General features: G+C 38.7%; 1 protein-coding gene across 1 annotated transcript in view; it reads right to left on the bottom strand.

Moving 5' to 3' along the window:
- Nucleotides 1-21,796, bottom strand: part of AMMECR1 (AMMECR nuclear protein 1) — a 122,896-nt gene extending 101,100 nt beyond the window's left edge. Inside the window, exon 1 of the mRNA XM_007531266.3 lies at nucleotides 21,086-21,796. Within this exon, the coding sequence (XP_007531328.1) occupies nucleotides 21,086-21,564 (479 nt within the window). The 5' untranslated portion in view covers nucleotides 21,565-21,796. The remainder of the gene's footprint in view (nucleotides 1-21,085) is intronic.
- Between the last annotated feature and the right edge of the window lie 235 nt (nucleotides 21,797-22,031).

Below are 22,031 nucleotides of genomic sequence, written 5' to 3'. Positions count from 1 at the left end.
ATTAAGTGTTACTTTAATTCCACTGTAGTCTGAGAAGATGCGTGGGGTGCTTTCAATGCTCTTGAAATTTTTGACACTGTCTTTGTGGCCTAACACACACACACACACACACACACACACACACACACACACACATCTTTGAGAATGTCCCATGTGAACTTAAATAGAATGTGGTTTCTTGGGGTGAATGACTCTGAAAATATCTGAAATTCTAGTTTATCTATCTCTTCACTTAATTCTCTTATTAACTTTCTGCCTAGATAATCTGTCAAGTTGAGAGAGTGGGATGTTGAAGTATCCTGTTACTGTGCTAATATTGATATATTGCTGTAGCTCTTTCAGTAGACATTTGGTTTATTTAGATGGCTCCTCATTGGGTTCAAAGATGTTAATTATTATTATGTCCTCTTGGTCAGCTGACCCTCTGAGCATTAAGTAATGTCCATCTCTATCTTTCATTACTTTCTTTAAAATCTATTATGTCAGATAAGAGAATAGTTGTTCCTGACACATGTGTGTGTGTGTGTGTGTGTGTGTGTGTGTGTGTGTGTGTGTGGTTGTTTAGCTTGTATGGTAGTTTTCCATCCTTTCACTTTGAGTCTGTTTGCCCTGTTGATTTAGGTGGGATTCCTGTAGACAATATATGGTTGTGTTGTTTTCTCTGATCCATCTTGCTACTCTGTGCCTTTTAATAGGTGAATTCAGTCAGAAACTGAGAGAAAGGGGATATAGAGAGGAAGAAAGACAGAGCAGGGTGACACCTGAAGCTCCACTTCACCACTCACAAAGTTTTCCCCCTGCAAGTGAAGACATGGAGCTCAAACATGGGTCAAAAGTATTTTAACATATAAGCTTAACCAGGTGCATTACCTTCTGGTCCCTAAATATTCTATTTATTTTAATGAGAGAAGCCATGACACTGTTCATCTCTGGTTTATTGTTGTCTTGGGGATTATCTCTATACAATTTCTCCAGCCCCCCCCCCCTTTTTGTAACAGAGCAGTGCTCAGCTCTGGCTTATGGTGGTACAGGGGTTTGAACTTGGGATTTTGGAGCCTCAGGCTTGTGAGTCTCTTTGCATAACCATTATGCTATCTACCCCATCTCTCTGTTGTTTTCAGTGTCTCTAAATCTCTTTTTTAGTTTTCTTCTTAGTTTTCTCTAATTCATACTCAATTTTGCTAATTTTGTTTTCTGATTCAGTTATTCTCTTCTTGCTCCCCTCAGCTGTTTTCTACAACTCAACTCTTCTGTTACCCTATTCAGACACTGTATTAGCTTGTTCAGCTAGCTGTGCTCTTAATTCAGTCATTTCAGCTTTCAGCTCTCTACCTCAAGATAGTGTTTTGTCTCCAAGTCTCATCTGTTATTTCCTATTTCTGATACTACCTTCAAAAGCTTTCCTCACTCCTGTGAGGACTCACTAGTAATTAAGAGATAAAACAAAGGGAAGAAAGAAAAGAGTGATAAAAGAATAACAGAGCCAAGAAAATAGGGACCCAGAGGGAAATATTTTAGTTACACAAATTGGGATTGGACCCCAAAATTCTCTCTCCTATTATTCAGCCACTGAATCTAGATTCTGCCAAGCACAGGATTGATAGCCAGTGGTGTGGGAGAAATGAGCTCCAATGAGGAGCTGGAATGATATCCTTGGTCTTCTCCTGGCATTGGTAAAGTGTTCATCTGTTTCACTTCCAGTTCAGTATGGCTTCTTGACTTCAGCCCTTTTCTACCCACTAGCCACAGTCTATACTCACCTGTGGCTTAGTGAGTTTCCTAGCAAATTCCAGTTGTATTTTGTTGAGTTTTTTTTTTTCAGGTTTGGTTGTTTTTTTGTTTTCAGTTTTTGTTTTTTGTTTGTTCTATTTTCCTTAGTTTATCAGGAGAGTGATCTACAAAGGCTCCTACTCTATAGCTATGCCTCAAGACTACCATAAAAGTCCTTTTACATAACTACTATGCTGCCTACTAGGATGATTAATAAAATTTAATGACATTTTATGAAGCCTTATCTAGAATGAACTCAAGAAAATCTTATTCAAAAACCATATTTGGACCTATTTACAGGATAAGAAACTGTCACATAAGATATAACTTTGAAAATAATCCAATTTTACTCCTGAAATCTAACCTGAATGTCAAAACAGTGTGACTGCTAAAGCTAAACACCATTTTTTTTTACTTAGTTTGAGTCACTTTCTTGATAGCTCCCCTGGGAGCAATAATTAGCACCTTAATTTTTTTATTGATTTAATGTAGGGCTACAGTGCAACAAAATTTTAGGGGAACAGCTATAGATAACTCTTACCATACCAACATCTTATTTTGTTTTAAATCTAGGTCAGATTTGCTGGGAGACATGCACCCAGTAGAACACACACTTTACAATATACTAGAAGCTGGGTTCGATCACCTGGCCACCACATGAGAGTACCATTCAAATGATGGCTTCATAAGAGGTGAAGCAGTATTGTAGTATCTATAATTTTGCCCCTCATCTTCTCACCTCTCACTAGAATTAAAAAAAAAAAAGTTCCCTGTAAACAGAGGAATTGCACAGCTATGAATTCCCAGTGAATCCCTGGCTAGAAATAATAATAAATTTAGGTCGTATTAATAGCAACCAATGTCAAGAGTTTATATATTAAAAAAAAAAAAAAACGACCCAGGAGTCGGAAGGTGGGGCAGCGGTGTCACAAAGCACAAGCGTAGTCTCAGTGACGATATCTATGATATCGTCAATATCAGCATTTCACTGTTCTGTTTCATACGAATTTTAAAATCACCATCAACATATTAAAATGGTATATAACACGCTAAATTTTTACTGCTGTGTGTCTTTAGAATTTATGGATCTAAAGCATGCAACTTCAGTTTAAGGGAAACCATTTAAGTACTTAAGCACTTTTAAATTTTTACTAAGAAACTTGAAGTTGAATCTAGTGACCTTTAAAGCTAGTCTATGTGAATGAGTTGCTAAATTAGTGATTCCATCCTGTCATCCAACTGTGTTTGTATTATTTCACTGCATTAAAAACTAAGCAATAACTCAGAAAGTGATTTAAAAAAAATCGTGTTCTAAAAAGAAACTGTCCTGTGGTCCGGGAGGTGGCACTGTGATATCAAGCTTTGGACTGTCAAGCATGAGGTCCTGAGTTTGATCCCCAGCAGCACATGTGCCAGAGTGAAGTCTGGTTCTTTCTCTGTCCTCCTATCTTTCTAATAAATAAATAAAATCTTAAAAAAAAACTGTCCGGGGCCACGGGGTGATGCACCTGGTTAAGCATACACATTACAGTGCACAAGGATCCAGGTTCAAGCCCCTGGTCCCCACCTGTAGGGGGAAAGCTTCACGAGTGGTGAACCAGGTCTGCAGGTGTCTCTCTGTCTCTCTTCTGCACTATTTCCTCCTCCCCTCACAATTTCTCTCTGTTTCTATTCAAAATAAATAAATATATATTAAAAATTTAAAAAACAGGAAAATTTATAAAAAAAAAGAAACTGTCCTCACATAAAGCAAATTTGTATTAATGATGATTAATATAAGAAAATGATTTAAAATAATAAAGAATCTTTTTTTTGGTGAGAAGATATGACTTTTGGATACATTAAACACTAATGTTTGAATCAGTTTTGATAAACACCTATGACATAGGAAGTCTTCCATAAAATATTTTATGAGGGACTAGGCAGTAGTGCACCTAGTGGATTGTATAGATTATAATGCACAAGGACTTGGGTTCAAGGCTCTGGCCCCCACCTACAGGAGGAACACTTGACAAGTGGTGAAGCAATGTTACAAGTGTCTTTTTCTCTCTCCCTATCTTCCCCCTCTACTCAGTTTCTCTGTCTCTATGCAAAAAAAAAGAAAGGAAGAAAGGGAGAAAGACTATATACTGTGTGTGTAAAAGACACTTTATAAAACATTTTATGAGGGAAGTTACATTTTAAAACATCCGTACTTTGAGAATGATAATCTTTGGGTTTAGGCTCCTTAAAAATCTGTTTCTATTCATCTAAACAGGGTTTGGGGAGGTCTGGCCCCTGGCCCACATGCCATATCATCTGGTTTGACCCTGTCAAAGCAACTGTACATGAGACTCAAAGTTTGAGAAATCTAGGAATTTTTTCAATAGCAATTATTAAGTGCTAATTTTAAGGTGATAATTTTGTGTAGCCCACAAATGGTGTTATGATGTTAGAAAGATCCAAATGGGCCTTGGCAAAAAAAAAAAAAAAAGGTTCCCAAACCCAGATCTAAATTACATTACTGTCAGAACAGACATTATCAAAATTTCTACAAAAACAATGGGGAACTCGGTGGTGGTACACCCCACAGAGTGCATACCTTACCATACAATGACGACCTGAGTGAAGCTCCTGGTTCCCACCTGTAGAGGAGGAAGCTTCACGAGCAGTTGAGCAGTGTGGCAGGTATCTTTCTCTCATCCTATTCCTTTCTATTTTTGCCTATCCTATCAATGGAATGGAAAAAAAAAATGTTCGGTGGAAGCAGTGGAGTCACCATGCAGGCAGGCACTGAGCCCCAGCAGTAATTCTGGTGGGGAAAAAAATATAAAGGTATCTTTTTCATTGATAAAATGCAAGTTATAAAGTAGTTGCATACCCCTAACATTCATTCCTAGGCAACAGATTAAAAACTTAAAAAAAAAAAAAAAAAAGTCAGCAAGGCAGACGAAAAGAGAAATAAAACATAGCACCTAAGGTGCCTTAAATGTGGAAGGGGTCATGTTCAAACCTGGGTCACATACATGGGAAAGCAGTGTACAATCTGAGTGAGTTATTTTGCCATCCCTAAGAACTTTTGTATGGGGGCCTGGTGGTGGCTTGTCCAGTACAGTACACACATTATCATGCACAAGGACCAGGGTTCACATCTCTAGTCCCATCTGCAAAGGAATAGCTTCACAAGTAGTGGTGCAGTACTACAGGTGATTCTCCTTCTATCTCTCTCCCACTCTCTCCTCTCTCCACCTCTATTTTAAAAAAATGACAGATGACAACAGTAAGAGTCATGCAGGCACTGAGATCCAGTGATATCATGGTGGCAAAAACAAACAAAAACCCTCTGTCTACTGATGTACTGGGGTGGGTGGGGGCATTTATCCAAACATCCAGGAACTAATAAATTAAAGCTAAACAATAGAAAAAGAGTAAGTAAACATTACCAAATCACTATCATCTTCAGTAGTAATAGATTCATACAGAAGATATACAGATGATTTAAACTTATGGATGCCTCCTTGAGAATAATAAATGCAATTTACCATCTTCATACAACTACATATAACCAGGTCAGTTTTCTCAAATATCAATTATATCCAGAAAAATCATATTGTTTTAATCATAACTACTTCCAGGTAAGGCACAAAGAGGAGCATAAAGGAATGTCTCACTTATTTTCTGCTTCAGAAACTCTGGAAAAGAAATGTTTGAAATCTAGCACTGGGCTGAATTCAAAATCAATCTAGTTAAGCAGAGTATACATACTCTTGTTGCTGCTTACATTCATTGACTGAGAAAATTTGGCAGCCATAAATTTACAACTTTATCATCATCTCCGCAAATTGGAAAAATAGAAGAACTAGTAAAAAACTTAATAATGCAAAGTGCTAAACACTACTGGAATTTAAATGCAAAATAATGTAGTTGCTACCAAGTCTTCAGTTATTCAAGACTGCCACTCTCAAAAATTACAAAGCTCCAGAAATTATTTTGAGGGCAAGAAAAAGAAGACTCTTCCTATATTTACTTCAACTTTGAGGTGGGAAAGATTCAGAGTGAATAATAAAGTAAACAGAGTAACTTTAAGGACAAGAAAACACCAAGTAGATCTGTTAGGCTGGTGTGAATTATTGAAGTTAGCAAATTATGGGAAAGTGAATGAACAAACAACTTTCAAAGAAGATAAAAGAAATCTTAAAGATTAAAATGGTCATCTTCAGTAAAAAGAAAAAAAAAAAAAAAACCTGAACTTCTCCGAACTGAACAGAAAACCAACAGTATACGAGCACCCCAAATAGAGACAGAACCAGAAATCTTTGTACCCACACCCATTTTTTTTTTCATTTTAAAATGTGACTTGCTTGTTTTCTGGCTACAGCCAAATTGGAAAAACCACTAACTTTCCTTCCTCTTGATTGTGCTCTATACTATGAAGGCCACCACCTACTCACATATCTATTGTTTAAAGCCCATGAAAAATGTTTATACAGGTTGAGCATCTAAAAGGCTCAACCTGCATAAACAAAAATACCTCCTCATCCCCTAACAAGGGCATTCACCTTTGTTTATAAAGATTTTAAGCACAATGAGAGTAATCAGGGACCTTTTTCTGCTCTCTCATGAGAACCACTGGATTCCTTTTGAACTTCTACTTATGTGTCAGGAGTCTATGATCATCTACATATCTAAAAATCTATTTCTTCTTCAAAGCCTTTGATTCACATTTTTAACATCTGGTACGTGTTCACCTCACAATAATGATATATAATCTGAATTACAAATTATTCATAATTCAAGGCTACTGACACGAGGGAAAGTTCATTTACTTATAAACTGAATACACAAAGAACACTGCAGTGTTGTTTTTACTTCCTGTGTACACTGGCACAATAGTTATGCTTAAGTGGCTAGAAGCTGTTAGAGGTCTCATAGCTGGGAAATAATTTCCTTATATTCTGGAGGATAAAAGAACTAAAATTAAAAAAAAACTAAAATTTACATTGAATACTAAAAAATGTGGGTTCTGAACTTATATTTTGATATAATGAAAGATAAATCATCACCAAGAAACTGAGAATTTTGCTCCTTTTTTTTCTTCAAACAGTAATTATTCAATACAATAATATACTGCTCTATTTTAATTCATGGAAACTAATCAATAATTGAGAATATTATTTTGAAAATACTAGAAATCCCTTAAAGGAGTTTCATATCTCAGACTAAATAGGGTATGTTAAGAAACATAAGGAACACAGCCATTAATTTTTATTTAACTTAATAAATGACATAAATTGATAATCAGTATAAAATCTTCCTATAATTATTATAATTCCCAATACCTAATTTAGGTGGGTTTAATTTGAAGCAAGTAAATGTGATCAATTTAGGGAGAAAAAATGGTTTAAAGGTTTTTTTGTTGTTGTTTGTTTTGTTTTACTTTATAATAATTGGAGCTTATTTTTTAATTACCCGGTAAGCCTTTGTAGTCAGTCAATGTTCCCAATTTCACATTTGAAACACTCAAGTTTAGAAAAAAAAAATACCAAACACATGAGGCACTTGGACAATAAGTGATGTAAGTAATGTTAATCTGATTTCTATTGAATGTTTACTGATGAATGAAAATACTCTTCTATACAGCAGACTCCTCCTTGTGTTAGTTCCCAGTCTCTTGCCCAGGCTTCAGGACATTCATGATATTAAAGGGTCTGTTGAGCCATAATTAACTGGACAGAAGGGAAACCTTATACCAACAAAAGAGACAATTCACAGACCATTACTAATAGTTTAAAATCATCAACTGGCAGATTTCCATTTCCCAATGCCTAAACTATAGCAACTGTGTGCTAATGGATCTCTTTTCTTACTAGGTCTCTCTCCCTCTCTCCCTCCCTCCCCTCTCTCTCACATACCTTTCACTATTTCTAATTAACTATCATAATGCTCATTGTGATCTGCATCTTAAAGTTATCTCACTGTCTAAAATGCTTTACACATCTAAGAAAGGTCTACTAAGCCTGAACCCATGTCCCTGAGGTTCTCCTGTATAACCCTAGGTCACGTTAGCCTTAGTCCAAATTCCCATACACCTTATTGTCTCTATAATTCCTTCAGCCATTAACTCATACAAGACTTCATTACTTCATAAATCTCATCTTCTTGGTATGACTGTCATTCTTTCAAATCTAGGAAGCAATGATCATGCCTATTTTATAACCTCTCCCACACTCAAAAGGCTTCTAATATATATGATCCACCTACTATACCTATATTACTTATTAAACTGAAATATTATAATTAACTATCATATAAAGAATAGTACTAGTATAGACTAAAAGGGATATTTTGATTTTTTAAAAGCACTGCCACAAACAATGCTGGCAAATAAATCTAAAGCTTAAGCAAATTAATGTTTTTAAAATCTATAAGCAGCAGCCAGAAATATACTTTACTAGGTACAGGGAACATGCTTACAGCCCTGGTTCAAGCCCTGGTACCACTTCAGAGTGCCACAGCACCAAGGGAAGTTCTGAAAAAGTCAATTTAGGAGTGGGGAAATTGTGCATGCATGATTCTCAGCTCCAAAAATAAAGTAAATTTCTATAAGCAAAAGGATCATTATGGTAGAAAAAATATTCTCTGGAATTAGAACACCAGCTAAGTGGAAGAGATAGGAAACTGTTCCACTATTCAAATTAATGCACTACAATTTTATAGTAATATGTTGTAAATGTCAGAACTTCTATAACTGCTAAAGAAATTCATCCTAGTTGTATAGACAATAACGTAAATAAAAAAGTTTCAAGACCCATGACATTATTTTACAGAGGTCACCTCATTTGGCTGTGAACTTTTCATTAGAAATAAATGTTTACAGCCTAAGAAGCAATTTCAATAAGTGTTTATCTAAAATGGGCTGTGCACGCACGTGCATGCACGTGTGCATGCGAACACACACACACACACACACACACACACACAGAATTAAATACCTTACTTAGAATATCCCAGTAAGCAAAGTGTCTTCCAATTTTCTATTTCTCTAGAAAAAAACATTTCTTCAGATATAATTTCAACTGTCAAAACTAAAGTTCTCCTGAATGCCTTGGTCCCTCCATCCTTAAAAGTAGACAAACAAAGGCAAAATTTCTATCTACTAAAGACGTTTCCAGGGGGGCTAGGGTGTGGAGCACCTGGTTAAGTGCACACATTGCAGTGTGCAAGGACCCAGGTTAAAGACCCTGGTACCCACCTGCAGGGGGAAAGCTTCATGAGTGTGAAGCAATGCTGCAGGTATCCCTCTATCTCTCTCCCACTCTATCTCCCCCTCTCTGTTCAATTTATCTCTGTCTTTATCCAGTAATAAATAAGAAGAATAAATCAGGGACTGGGTTGTGGTGCACCAAGTAAAGCACACATAATAAGAATAAATTTAAAATAAAATAAAGACATTTCTTTTACATTACTATTAGTGAACTCATTAGAAATACCTAGAAAACTGAGGATGAGAATTAACAACCTAAAAGGAAAGCTAGTAAATCAAGTTATTTCCACATACATGTAAGTGGTATTAAGTATACTAATAAAACAAATGATAAGTACCAGATAAAATATTAATGGTAATGCTACAATTGAAATGGGTCTTAAAATGATTATTTCTTTTTTAAAAGTTTTTAAATATTTATTTAGTTATTCCCTTTTGTTGCTCTTGTTTTATTATTGTAGTTATTACTGTTGTTGTTATCGATGTCATTGTTGTTGGATAGGACAGAGAGAAATCGAAGAGAGGAGGGGAAGACAGAGAGGGGGAGAGAAAGACAGACACCTGTAGACATGCTTCATGGCTTGTGAAGCGACTCCCCTGCAGGTGGGGAGCTGGGGGCTGGAACCAGGATCCTTATGCTGGTCCTTGCACTTTCTGCCATCTGCGTTTAACCTACTGTGCTACCGCCCGACTCCCAAAAATAATAATTTCTAATTCTACTGCTTTTAATTTAGTTTAGTTGTAAATTTGGGAAAAAATACTTCAGTCTTAATTATAAATAGGCTCCATGCATCTCTAATACATGTTAGTAAGAATAATCTTTTTGTGGAAAAAAAAAAGAATAATCTTTAAAAGATTCCCAAAATTCCTATGAAAACTTGGTTGCTTTAGGTAAATTCATTACTATGTACCTTTAGAAAATAAATTAAGTGCAATGCTTATAGGCAACTGTACTGCATGCTAGTTTGTTAAGAGTATCAACTTCATGTTATGTTTTGTAACACAGTAAAACATATGAAATAATGCATCAGGCCACCAAGATAGCTCACCTAGGAGGATGCTCACTTTGCCAGACTTGGGTTTGGCCCCTAATTGAGGGGGAAGCTTAGGTTGCTGTAATGTCTTTCCTTTGTTCCCTCTGTCTCTGTCTGAAAAAGTCAGTCCAGAGTGGAGAAATCCTGATGGTGACAGAAAATTGAAAAATAAAATAAATGTAAAAAGATACCTTGCTAAAATCAGTATATATCTATATAATCAAAGAGAAACTGGTTAAGCAAATGTTAATAATCCAGAGCTCTGAGAATTTGCAAACTAGATTGACCATAGAAAGCACTGTTAAAAGACACTCCTGGAAACTGGGGTGAGCAAGATAGCTCAACTGCCATGCACACACTCTAGGTTCAAGTGCCTGGCACACCACATCATAGTACTAAGGCACTGGGGGGAAAGCTTCAATTCTGTCACGTGTGTGCATGCACACAAGTGTGCGTGTGTGTACGGAAAAGGTTGGCACAAAGAGATGTAGCCCCAGAAACAAGGCAAAATGATACAGACACTAGAAATAAAGTAGTTAGCATGCTCAGTAGAATGCTTCCTTCTTACCTAGTGGTTATATGTTATATACTATATATATATATAACCTAGTGGTTATATGTTATATACTATAAGCAACAATGTCACGGAAAAGCTTACTACTGTGACTAGCTCTGCGTATTTCTTTGAGGCAGACACAGTACTACCACTAGACAGACTGCACCGAAACCAATTTTTGATAGATTCCATTCTATGAGAATGACCTAAAGATTCACTTAACACCTCAAACAAAGCAGCAGAGGTTGGGTGGGAGCACACTAAAGCAATCCAAGATGCTAGTATAAGATACTTTAGTAAACCTGTGTGTCATATACATGCTTACAGAAAGTATATGGAATGGTAAAACAAGTTACACAGGCGGTTATGTCAATCTCACCACTTTCCATTACTAGAAAGCTGGCCAGTATCTTCTGGAAGCATACAGTATAATGCAGTCAGATGTGCTCTCCCAGCACTGCAGGTGGCTTCGGATCACAATGGGGATTATTTGTCAAACGAAACAAGGGAAAGGCAAGAGTCATGAAGGCTATCACAGACCTTAATTATAAGATTAATACAGGGGAGTCGGCGGTAGCGCAGCGGGTTAAGCGCACGTGGTGCAAAGCACAAGGACCGGCTATAAGGATCCTGGTTCGAGCTCCCGGCTCCCCTCCTGCAGGGGAGTCGCTTCACAAGCGGTGAAGCAGGTCTGCAGGTGTCTAGCTTTCTCTCCCCCTCTCTGTGTCTTCCCCTCCTCTCTCCATTTCTCTCTGTCCCATCTAATAACAACAATAATAACAACCACAACAATGATAAAAAAGTGATTCAAGGGAGTCGAGCTGTAGCGCAGCGGGTTAAGCGCAGGTGGTGCAAAGCACAAGGACCGGCATAAGGATCCCGGTTCGAACCCCAGCTCCCCACCTGCAGGGGAGTTGCTTCACAGGCGGTGAAGCAGGTCTGCAGGTGTCTATCTTTCTCTCCTCCTCTCTGTCTTCCCCTCTTCTCTCCATTTCTCTCTGTCCTATCCAACAACGACAACAACAATAATAACTACAACAATAAAACAACAAGGGCAACAAAAGGGAATAAATAAATAAAATAAATATTTAAAAAAAAATTTTAAAGTGATTCAATATATTCAAAAAGATTAATACTAGAAAACCTGAACTCAGGCAGAATATTTCACATTTGCCCACCCACTAAAGATCATAAATATGGCTGATCCTATCAGTTGAGTACATGTTATCTTTCACTGTTGATCAGATCCAGACTAACTCCTTACTTCTTAAGCTTAAAGATACAGAATCTAGAAACTTCCTTTCATCTAAGTTCTGAAATCATAACTTCCTGAGATGACTCTCAGTAAGGGTCTATGTTGCTGATGGCTACACTATGATATAAAGAAAATAGAACTATCACTGGCTGCATTACAAATAAGTAAGACTGAGGGCTAAGAATGTATATAAACCTCCATGGTAAGCATACTATTAAGCATTTACTCAAATGTGTAAACCCACTGACCGTCTAATGCTAGAACGTTCAACATACCATCAGGAATTTTTACTAGACAATGCAAAGAGGAAAACTATCACTGATCTCTAGCCAGCTTAACAGTTCAAAGTCACAACTGGAGAGAGGCGGAGATTAGAAAGATCGCAAGAGACCAACCAAATCATCACAGTATCTCTGACGCTACTCTGTGATTCTAATACAGAAACAATTGACAGTTGACAAGTGCCAACACTTGAAATCTATTAAGGAATCTGATTTGGGGCCAGGTGGTGGTACATCTGGTTAAGCATACATTACAGTGTGCAAGGACCTGGGTTCAAGCCCCTGGTCCCACCTGTGGGGGAAAGCTTCGTGAGTGATATAATAGGGCGGTAGGTGTCTCTCTCTCTGCCTCCCTCTCTCTATCTCCCCTTCCTCTCTCAATTTCTCTCTGGATCTGTCCATAAATAAATGAATAGATAAATAAAAGAATTTTTTTAAAAAGAAACTCATTTTAAAAAATCTGGGGAAGTCGGGCAGTGGCGCAGTGGGTTAAGCGCAGGTGGCACAAAGCTTAAGGACCTGCGTCAAGGATCCCAGTTTCAGCCCCCGGCTCCCCACCTGCATGGGAGTTGCTTCACAGGCGGTGAACCTGGTCTGCAGGTGTCTATCTTTCTCTCCCCCTCTCTGTCGTCCCCTCCTCTCTCCATTTCTCTCTGCCCTATCCAACAACAACGACATCAATAACAACAATAATAACCACCACAATAAAACAACAAGGGCAACAAGAGGGAATAAATAAATAAATATATTTTTTTAAAAATCTGGTTTCACCTGACCAAGTATTTGTTTCTTTCTATTCCTCCCTCCTCACACTGCCCCCATGCTAGGTGTATTTACTCTGAATTAGTCCCTAATTCAAAGTCCCTGTCCCCTACAATTCAAGCAATAGAAATTTGGTAGATATTTTTCCTCTAACACCTCTTCACCCACATGCAATCACCAAAGCTCTTACACAAAAGTTATCTCAACTAGTCTGGTCTTTCTTTATATGTGATCCAAATTCTAGAAACCAACATATCTTCTCCTTTATCTCAAATTTGATAGTTGGAAATAGGTGAAGAGTGCGCTGGGGCAGGTTCTTACATTTGTGATCAAATTTCATAGCCATTCCAAGAGAGCTGTTTAACAAACATTTCCTGAAGACAAGAATAGTACAAGGCACAGAGCCAAGAAAAGAAGAGGCAATGATGAAAGCCAAAAAAACAGGTAAGCTGCAATCTTTCCACTCCTACACAAAACCTGGTCCTGGAGTATGAGGCCCTGCACATGCTGATAACTTCTTTCACTTCTTGATTTCACAATGTTCCTATCTATATTCAGAAACTCTGTTCCTAGGACCTCTTCCTTCCTCACTCATTCAAAGTCAGTTTTCCTATTACCTCTTTACTTCAAGTCTAGATGATCTCCCCTACTTTGAGCCTCTTCTCTTTCCACTTCATCTTACATTCTTCAGGACCTTTCTACAAATATTATCTTCCTAATATAAGAAACTAGAATCAGATTCAGTGTCTCTTATCCAGTTTTTCGAGAGGGTTCCAAAGACAAAGGCTACTTTTAATGTCCTTCATGTTTCATGGCCTTGAAGATCAGAGCAAGGGGAGTGGTATGAGGAATGCTGAGAAGTGCAAGTTGCTGACTGAAGGCAGCTGCTGGGAATCCCCAAGGCCTGGAGCAAGGGGTGTGGTGGTAACAGCAACCAGTCTGAGAACAAGCAAATAACGCTTCAAGATCTATTAGTCATGTAGAATCTTCACCAGTGATCTCCGTACCACTGCCATCAGAAAACTTGGCTCAAAAGTTATCCTGTCTTTTCCTTCCCGAACAGGCCTTTACTCCCTATCATGACCATGCTTTATGAACAATATTTTCCTGCGTCTAATTATATGTATTGCTTAATCAATATCTCACGTGATTTTACTATTTGTACAGTATTCTGAACACGATTTAAGCTTTGTGAAGATAGAACTATTTCTTTTATTTCTCTGGCTTCTATGAAACTCAGCATAATGCAAAAACCAGTTATTGCCAGTGACATACAATTTCCATTCAGCTATTCAGCACCAATATTTTTTTAAGGCGGAACAAGTATTAAAGTGTATACATGGGAATCAGGTGGTAGCGCAGCAGGTTAAGCACAAAGCAAGGACTGGTGTAAAGATCCCGGTTCAAGCCCCCAAGTGGTGAAGCAGGTCTGCAGGTGTCTATCTTTCTCTCCCCCTGTCTTCCCCTCCTCCCTCCATTTCTCTCTGTCCTAATAATGACGACAACAATAATCTAACAACAACAATAACTACAACAATGAAAAACAACAAGAGCAAGAAAAGGGGAAAATAAATAAATAAATATAAAAAAGGAGGGCCCCCTTCCAACAGGCCTAAAAAAAAAAAAAAAAGAAAGTATATACGTTAAGAGCTCTATAAAATACAAAATACACCCATACTTGATTAAAACAAAAAGCTGCCACTTAGAGTTGGACCAAACCTAAAATATGTCCTACCTAACAAACTATGTATTATTACATGATACTTCTCTAACTGGGTTTTCTTTCTATTACATAAGCTTATGGCTCATTTCTGTTCTTAGCAAAATAGTAATAATAATAATAAATACAGAAGTTCAACCCTAAATAACTTTACTGTTAGGAATCTACTCTCCCCACCTACACAACTACTGGCTTCCCACACTGTCTCCAGTGTCCTGTGAGCAACTGCCCAATTACTGATTGTGAAAGGACAGCTTTCACATTGAAGGTCCATTCTTGGCAGTGCCTGGTTTTTACTGCTAGTCCTCACTTACTGAATTGATTCAGAACAGTATCAAAAAAAGACATAATTACACAAGTCCATAAAAAGGCTACTTAAGAAAATTTAAATGTAAAAGCCCTGGTCATTGTACTGCTTTAAAACAGGCAAGCATATGTGACATAGAAAAGAGCAGAATAATGCCTAGTGAAATAAGAGGACTTTGACTAACCTCACTGCACAACTTTTAGCAGGTCACACACATACATTCTCAAAAAGTGAAACTGTCTACAAATGGGGAGCATAACTGACTTCAAACTATAATTGACTGCAATAAAAGGTTTTAGTGATTTTAATGCAGACACAATCTCAAAAAGTATAGTTTTTTTCAAAGACAATAACGTGCATTTTTAGAATGCTTCTGAGAAACACATACTTTTAAAATAAAGCATCATTTTTTAAATTTTTAACTAAATATACCTTGTTCTACATACACTTTTATGCATGGATATAAAAATAATTTTGTAATTTATATTTCTACATTCTTCCATATCTGTCACTGACAATTGGGAGCATGTCTGCTTTCTTTTCAGTCAGTAAAACAAGACACCAGATTGTCTCCCAGTGGAAATCAACATTTCTTGGGGAAAAAATACATACATCAATAGGACCTTCAAAAATGCTCAACAATTTTTCAGACAATGCTTCTTAAAAGAAAAACTATCATGGATAAGGAAATCTGGAATGACTTAGTGTTATCACCTACAATATAAATATACACATTCTGAATTATCAGTCTTCATCAAAAAGAGACAATACAAATATAATAGCCATGTTTAATATGCTAACATAATATCATTTTGACCTGAGCTGCATTATCAAATCTTTTTTTTTTTTTCTAAGTTGCAATAGGATTGTTACAGTTCTGGTTAAAAAAAGTCACTACCTTACCTCCTTAGCATAGCCATGCTGAAAAACAGTAATTGGCCACTGTGATAAGATGAGAGAGAGTTAACTGTTCAAACACCTGATCAGTCTCTTAAAATCTACATGTTCAGAAGTGGATTTTTAAAAATTTTAAAACAATTAAAAACAAAATATATTTTATTCAGTGTAATGAGAACCAGGCATATTGATGCTTAATAGTAAGATGTTTTTTATGTACCACTGTCCATATGAAATATGATAGTAACTGTGAAGATAGTAAGAAAATTAAAATAGAAAGTTCACAGGACCTGACATACAACACAGCATTAAAAAATAAAATCAAACAATCCAAGTGCCTTAGCAAGGTCCTTTTACATTTCTTTGTGAATGTGAGAAATTCTTAAAATGCAGTCCAAATAAGTAAAAGCTTTAAAATCATATGATATTTAGTGTCATCAAAGCATTTTTATGGGAAAAGAAGGGGGGTTATGTATTAAAACTGATGCAAATATACCACATCTGTCCTATTTTTAACTCTGAAATGTGGCCCTCATCTTTAAAATTTTCTTTAAACTGATCTTCCTAGTGGCCTGTGGAGGAAGATACAGTGACTAAAGCATTGGACTCTCAAGCATGAGGTCCTGAGTATGATCCATGGTGTCACATGTGCCAGAATGATGCTTTGGTTCTCTCCCTTTCTCATGAATAAGTAAAAAAAGTATTTTTATGAGACCTCTAAAATCCTGTCACAGGTTTCCAAAAGCCGCCCCTCATCTTCAAACTGACACCAGCTGAAAAGCATAGACTCCTATGGCTTTAGTAGTATTTAATTTCCTCGGTCCTAAGTTAAAAAAAAAAAGAATATGATTAAGGGTAGTAACAAGGAAGCAGGAAGTTTTATACAGGAAGTTGGCAGTAAAAACTGCCATTCCTTTACAGTTGCTCAAGTCCCACTACACTGTGGACCAGAGTTTCTTAACTTGAGGTCCTGGGAACTATAATAAACTGCCCCCACCAGGGAACTCGTTAGAAATGTAAATTTATGGCCCCACCCCACATTGACTGCATCAAAAACCCTGGGAATGGGACCCAACAATTTGTGTTTTAACAAGCACTATAGATGATTATGTACTCTTAAAGTTTGAAAACCATCGTTCCACAAACTTTTTTTTGTTACTAATAGTTTGTTACAAGATTGTAAGATTACAATGAGTAGATCCACACCACACCCACCAAACATCTGTATCCCCACCCTCCCAAAGATAACCACCACAGTTCTCATAAGTCTTACCATCAGTTTGCTTGCTTCTGTTTTGCCTTCCACAAACTGAAGAACTTCAGTAGGTCTGAGGTGAGGTTACAAACTTTCATATATATATATATATATATATATATATATATATATGGGATAGGAGGAGAGAGAGAAAGAACCAGACATCACTCTGGTATATGTGCTGCCGGGGATTGAACTTGGACCTCATAGCTTGAGAGGTTAAAGAGTTCAACACTTTAACCACTGCACCACCTCCTGGACCACGGGTTACAAAGTTTTCATTCTGAATAAGTTCCCAGGTGACATCGTCCACTGCCCACACTGCAAGTGTTTCAGTTATTTCTAAAAAAAAAAAAAAAAAAAAAAAAAAAAATAGCCAGGGTGCTCATAAAATACTGGTTCTAGGGCACCACATCAGACCAAAGTAACCGGAATCTTAAGAAAAAGGCCTAGTTAAGCACAGCCACTGATTCTTTAATGTAGCTGCACATTAAAATCATCTGCATGACTTTTCATAACCCTGATACCCATATTCCACCCAAGATCAATAAAGTCAGAATCTCTGGGGTTGAGAGGATCCTGACATTCATACTTTTAACACGTCCCTAGTGATTAAATGAGCAGTCAAGTTGAGAACAACTGTCCAGAGGCTGACAGGCTCAACACCTGACATACAGGATTCCCTTAAAATAGCAGTTTCCTGTAACATGGCTAACAATATTTACACACACACACACACACACACACACACACACACACACTCCAATAGCTGTGACTTTAAAGAATACAATGCACCCACCGTCATATTTTATTGTCCTGAATCATATTTTAGTGGACAAATGTGCTTGCATAACTAAGATGAAGGATTTAGTAATGCATTTCTAATTTTTAATATAATTGTCGCCTATTCTCCATTAAACAAGTCACCACCACCTTCTCAAGCTCTACCTACTGCTATTTCTATGAAGCAACTACTCTAAGAAATAGCAGCAAAAGTGACATTTATATCAATGCAGTGTGTTCCTATCTTGGACCTTCCTTCCCCGACAGCAAAATAAAACAAGACAGACAGATCACTGGACATTTCTAATAATCTTTCAGAGTATAAGTGTAACTGAAGATCTAGACCTTCTAAGTGTGTAAAAATCATTATTTCACCAGTAACAGACATTTTGACAGAAAGATCCAGAGAAGGAATTAAAACAGTGTATTTTTACATATAAGAATCTGAAGTTGTTGAAAGGATGTCATTTTCTAGACAGAAAGAAGACCTGAAACACCACACATCTCATGACAATAAACTCTGAGGGGGGAGTCTTGTAGCCTTCAGCATAATGCCACAGTAATAAAATGGTATTGAATATGAAAAACAGAAAGAAATATATGTGGTGGGGACTATTAAGTGATTATAGTTCTTTCACTCCCAAAACCAAACACCAGTTTTCAGAAAATTGTCTTCAAAATTCCACAGTACACTTCAAAATGATAGTAAGATAAGATGCAGTTCTTTTTCCACTTAATTGAACTTTCATTGTCTTCTTGGCTATGTCCAGTGTCTCCTCTAAGTTAGTTGTTTTGAACAGTATGTAACACATCTAGACGTAAATGATAAGTATTATTCTTCTTCTACCACCATTTCAACATATCCACAGTGATCCGTGGATGAAGTACTAGAAGAGAATGTATACCTAAATATGTGCTAAGTAGTTCTAATAAATGATCTGTTTTCTGTATGAACTGGTCAAGCTCACTTTCCTTTTAAAATCTTTGTTACAGTCATCCAGTTAACCCAAACTCACTTTAAAATGTGTGAAAATAGCACCTCCTGAAAGTGTGTTCTCATATGCTTTGAAGCAATGGAGCGTGAATCCTAAAACAGTCTTTGCCAAGCTCATGTAACAAAACACAAGTGATTTTGTGCAGTCCCATGACTTTGCAGAGCCCACCTATGTATCATCCCAGAACTGGCTTCAATATATCATAGATATCCAAGAGAAGGCAGAAAAGTCACAAATAAGTGACTCAAACTCACAGATTTTTCACAAGGCAATCTTTTAAGAAGAGAATGTTACTACTTAACCAACAACAACGACAGTATATACACTTAAGTGTATTTATTTGAAACAAAGTCTAGAATGCCTTTTCATGCATATCTTACCTACCAATGTCTAAAGATGAACCAAGTATGAAAGAAAAAGCACAGACCACAAAAAGTGACACAAAATTGAATTCTGGTCAATACCAAAGAAAACAATACAAATCAATCATTTCCAGGACATTTTATTGTTATTTCAGCTTTACATATTCATTGGATAAGTTTTAGTCTGGGTAGGAGTGTGATTCAGTAATAGTGCAGTTCCCTAAAATCTCATAAGATGAATAGTGAGTAGTTCAAAAAGAACATCAGTTCAGTTACTTATCAAATAGGGACAAGGGGTACCTGGTTTCTGTAGAGAAAGGATTGATGGTCTTCAGTATTCCCACTGAAATTTTTGTTGGTGTTAAAAAAGACATTAAAAAAAAAACCAATCACCCTCTTTGTCATTCTGTTCTTTGGGTTCCACATTCTGTCTAGCATTTAACTTAAAAAAAAAACCTCAGTTTACAGAGTTTACACAATAAGAAAGGGAAAAACATATGCCCAATCTGCTGCACATCCAAGTGGACAAGGATCAGAATTAACCTGGCTTTTATCCATAACTGAACTATTTTAAACAACTTCAGCCACACACATTAGAAGGTAATATACTTAAACGTATAGAAGTAAAGGAAACCATATTTTTTAAAAAATCCTACACATTGACTGTTGGGACTGTTTCATTTATTTCCCAAACCCTTTCTTTCTAGACAGACAGACATAGATAAAGAGAGGCAGAGAGAAAGAAAGACCATGGCATGGACCTGGGATTGGCACATAGGAAGCAGTGCTCTGTCCAAGTGAGCTGTTTCTCCAGTCCATATCATAAATTTCTTAAAAATGACATCCACACAAAACCGAAGTGGCTCCATGGGAACAGTGGTTTTTTTTTTTTTTAAGTATTTTATATATATATATATATATATATATATATATATATTTTTTTTTAAATGAGAGAGATACAGAGAAAGAGAAGAAAGATACAGTTCTCGCTTCTGGTAGTGCTGGGGTTTGAACCTAGGACCTCAGAGCCTCAGGCATGAGAGTCCTTTGTAGAACCATTCTGCTGTCTCTCCAGACCTTAACAGTGGTCTTGGAATGAGCTTGCCCAAACGATAGAATGAAGGGGGGGAATAAATAATAAACAAATAAATAAATAGTCTCACTCTTCCAGTGTGAGAGCCGGCGGTTGGCTTCACTAGAAACACATTTGCATGGCTATGCTCAAAAATAGGCAGCATGGTGAAAGAAATGTGGTTTTATAAAGCCTCCTCCCTCCGCAGGATACCAGAAAACCCGAAGGAAAAGACAGGTCAGCTCCTCCACTTGGGAGCTAAGTCCCATCATTAGTACGAACAGAAGTTGGAGAGTTTGATATCACCCCCTCCACACACACACATAGACACCCCGGCCGGCCGTGGGATAGTAACTCCATGTGCACGGTACTCGAGACTGCAAAGTCGGTGGGGCTTGCACGCCGGGGCTGTAGGGCTATGGAACCCAAAGTGTAGAAAGGTGAACACCTGGAAGAACCCCCCGATCTTTGAAACCCAGGCGGTAGGGAAGTTTTTTTTTTTATGGGGGGGGGTAGGAGGAAAGGGTCAAAACTGCAAAGTTATGCAAAGAGAAAGCGAACACTTCTGGGAGACAGGGAGCCCATCCATCACTTGGAGCAGCACCCCGTTCCGAGTGTGGGTGCTTCGGAGGGGTTCCTTTACTCGGGTCGAAAAGTGCTGGGGAGGGGGGGTGGCGAGGCAGCGTGAGAGGCAGTGGCAGCCGCTGGTGGCGAGGCGGACTTCTACTTTGCCTCAACTCTGAGCCCCATCCCGAGCAGGAGAGGGGGGTGGGGGGCGCGACACTGTACTCACTAGGGTTCGTTGGTGAACCGGGGGGACCGAGGCTGCTGGTATCCATACAGGTGACAGTAGAGAACATCGAAGCAAAAGCAGCACATCTCCGCTGACACCACCATCTTCCGGGAGCCGGGTGATGAGGACAAGGCGGCGGAAAACGCGGAAGGCGAGGAAGCGGTGGCGGCGGCCGGGCTAGAAAGTAGTGTCCCCACTCCGCAGCTCGGAGGTGGCGACAGGGAAATCCCCCCCCCGCCGCCGCCGCCGCAACCCTGAGTGGGGGAGAGGGTACAAACGCTGCCACTACCTCCTCCTCCGGTCAGACCTCCCAGCCCGTTAAGCCGCGGAGCAGTGCCTCCGAGTCCCAGCTCTCCAGCTCGGCACTGACTCTCTCCGCTGCAGTGGGAGGAGGAGGAGGTGCCACCACCGCCACCCGAGCCAGAGGGGGGCGAACTGGACAGTTTCTGCTTCTTCACCCCACAGCAACCCGCCGCCATCTTGGAACACTCTCCCCCACGCAGCGCTTCCGACCCATAAGTGAGGCGAGCTGGCGGCGGGGGCGAGCACGCTGCGGCCCCGGCCGCCGGGGGCGCGCCAGGGGCTCCCAAGACGCGCGCGCTTGCGTGCGCGCGCGTCGTTTAGGGTCCGGGTTGCCTGGCCACGCGGCGGCTCCGCGCACCCCTGGCTCGGCACTCTTCGCGCTGGAGCTGTTGGGCAGCTTGAACCTGTCCCGCTCGCCTCGCACCTTGTGGGAGCTCTAGACACAAGGCCTGGGAACCCACGGAGGATGAAAGACAGGAAACCCAGTAGCAGGAAGGAAAGAAAAGGAAAGCGGGACTAGACACTGGAGAGTGGGAGAGAAGAGGGGCGTGTGTGGTGGTGGGCACGTCTGCAGACCTAGGAGGGGAAAGAGAAATATAAGGCGGAAGGGGATAAGGGTAGAGGGAGAAGGAAGCCTGAAGTA

Source organism: Erinaceus europaeus, chromosome X (genome assembly GCF_950295315.1).
Source record: "Erinaceus europaeus chromosome X, mEriEur2.1, whole genome shotgun sequence".
NCBI classification, from domain to species: Eukaryota; Metazoa; Chordata; class Mammalia; order Eulipotyphla; family Erinaceidae; genus Erinaceus; species Erinaceus europaeus.
This window is presented reverse-complemented; position numbering and strand designations above follow the sequence as displayed.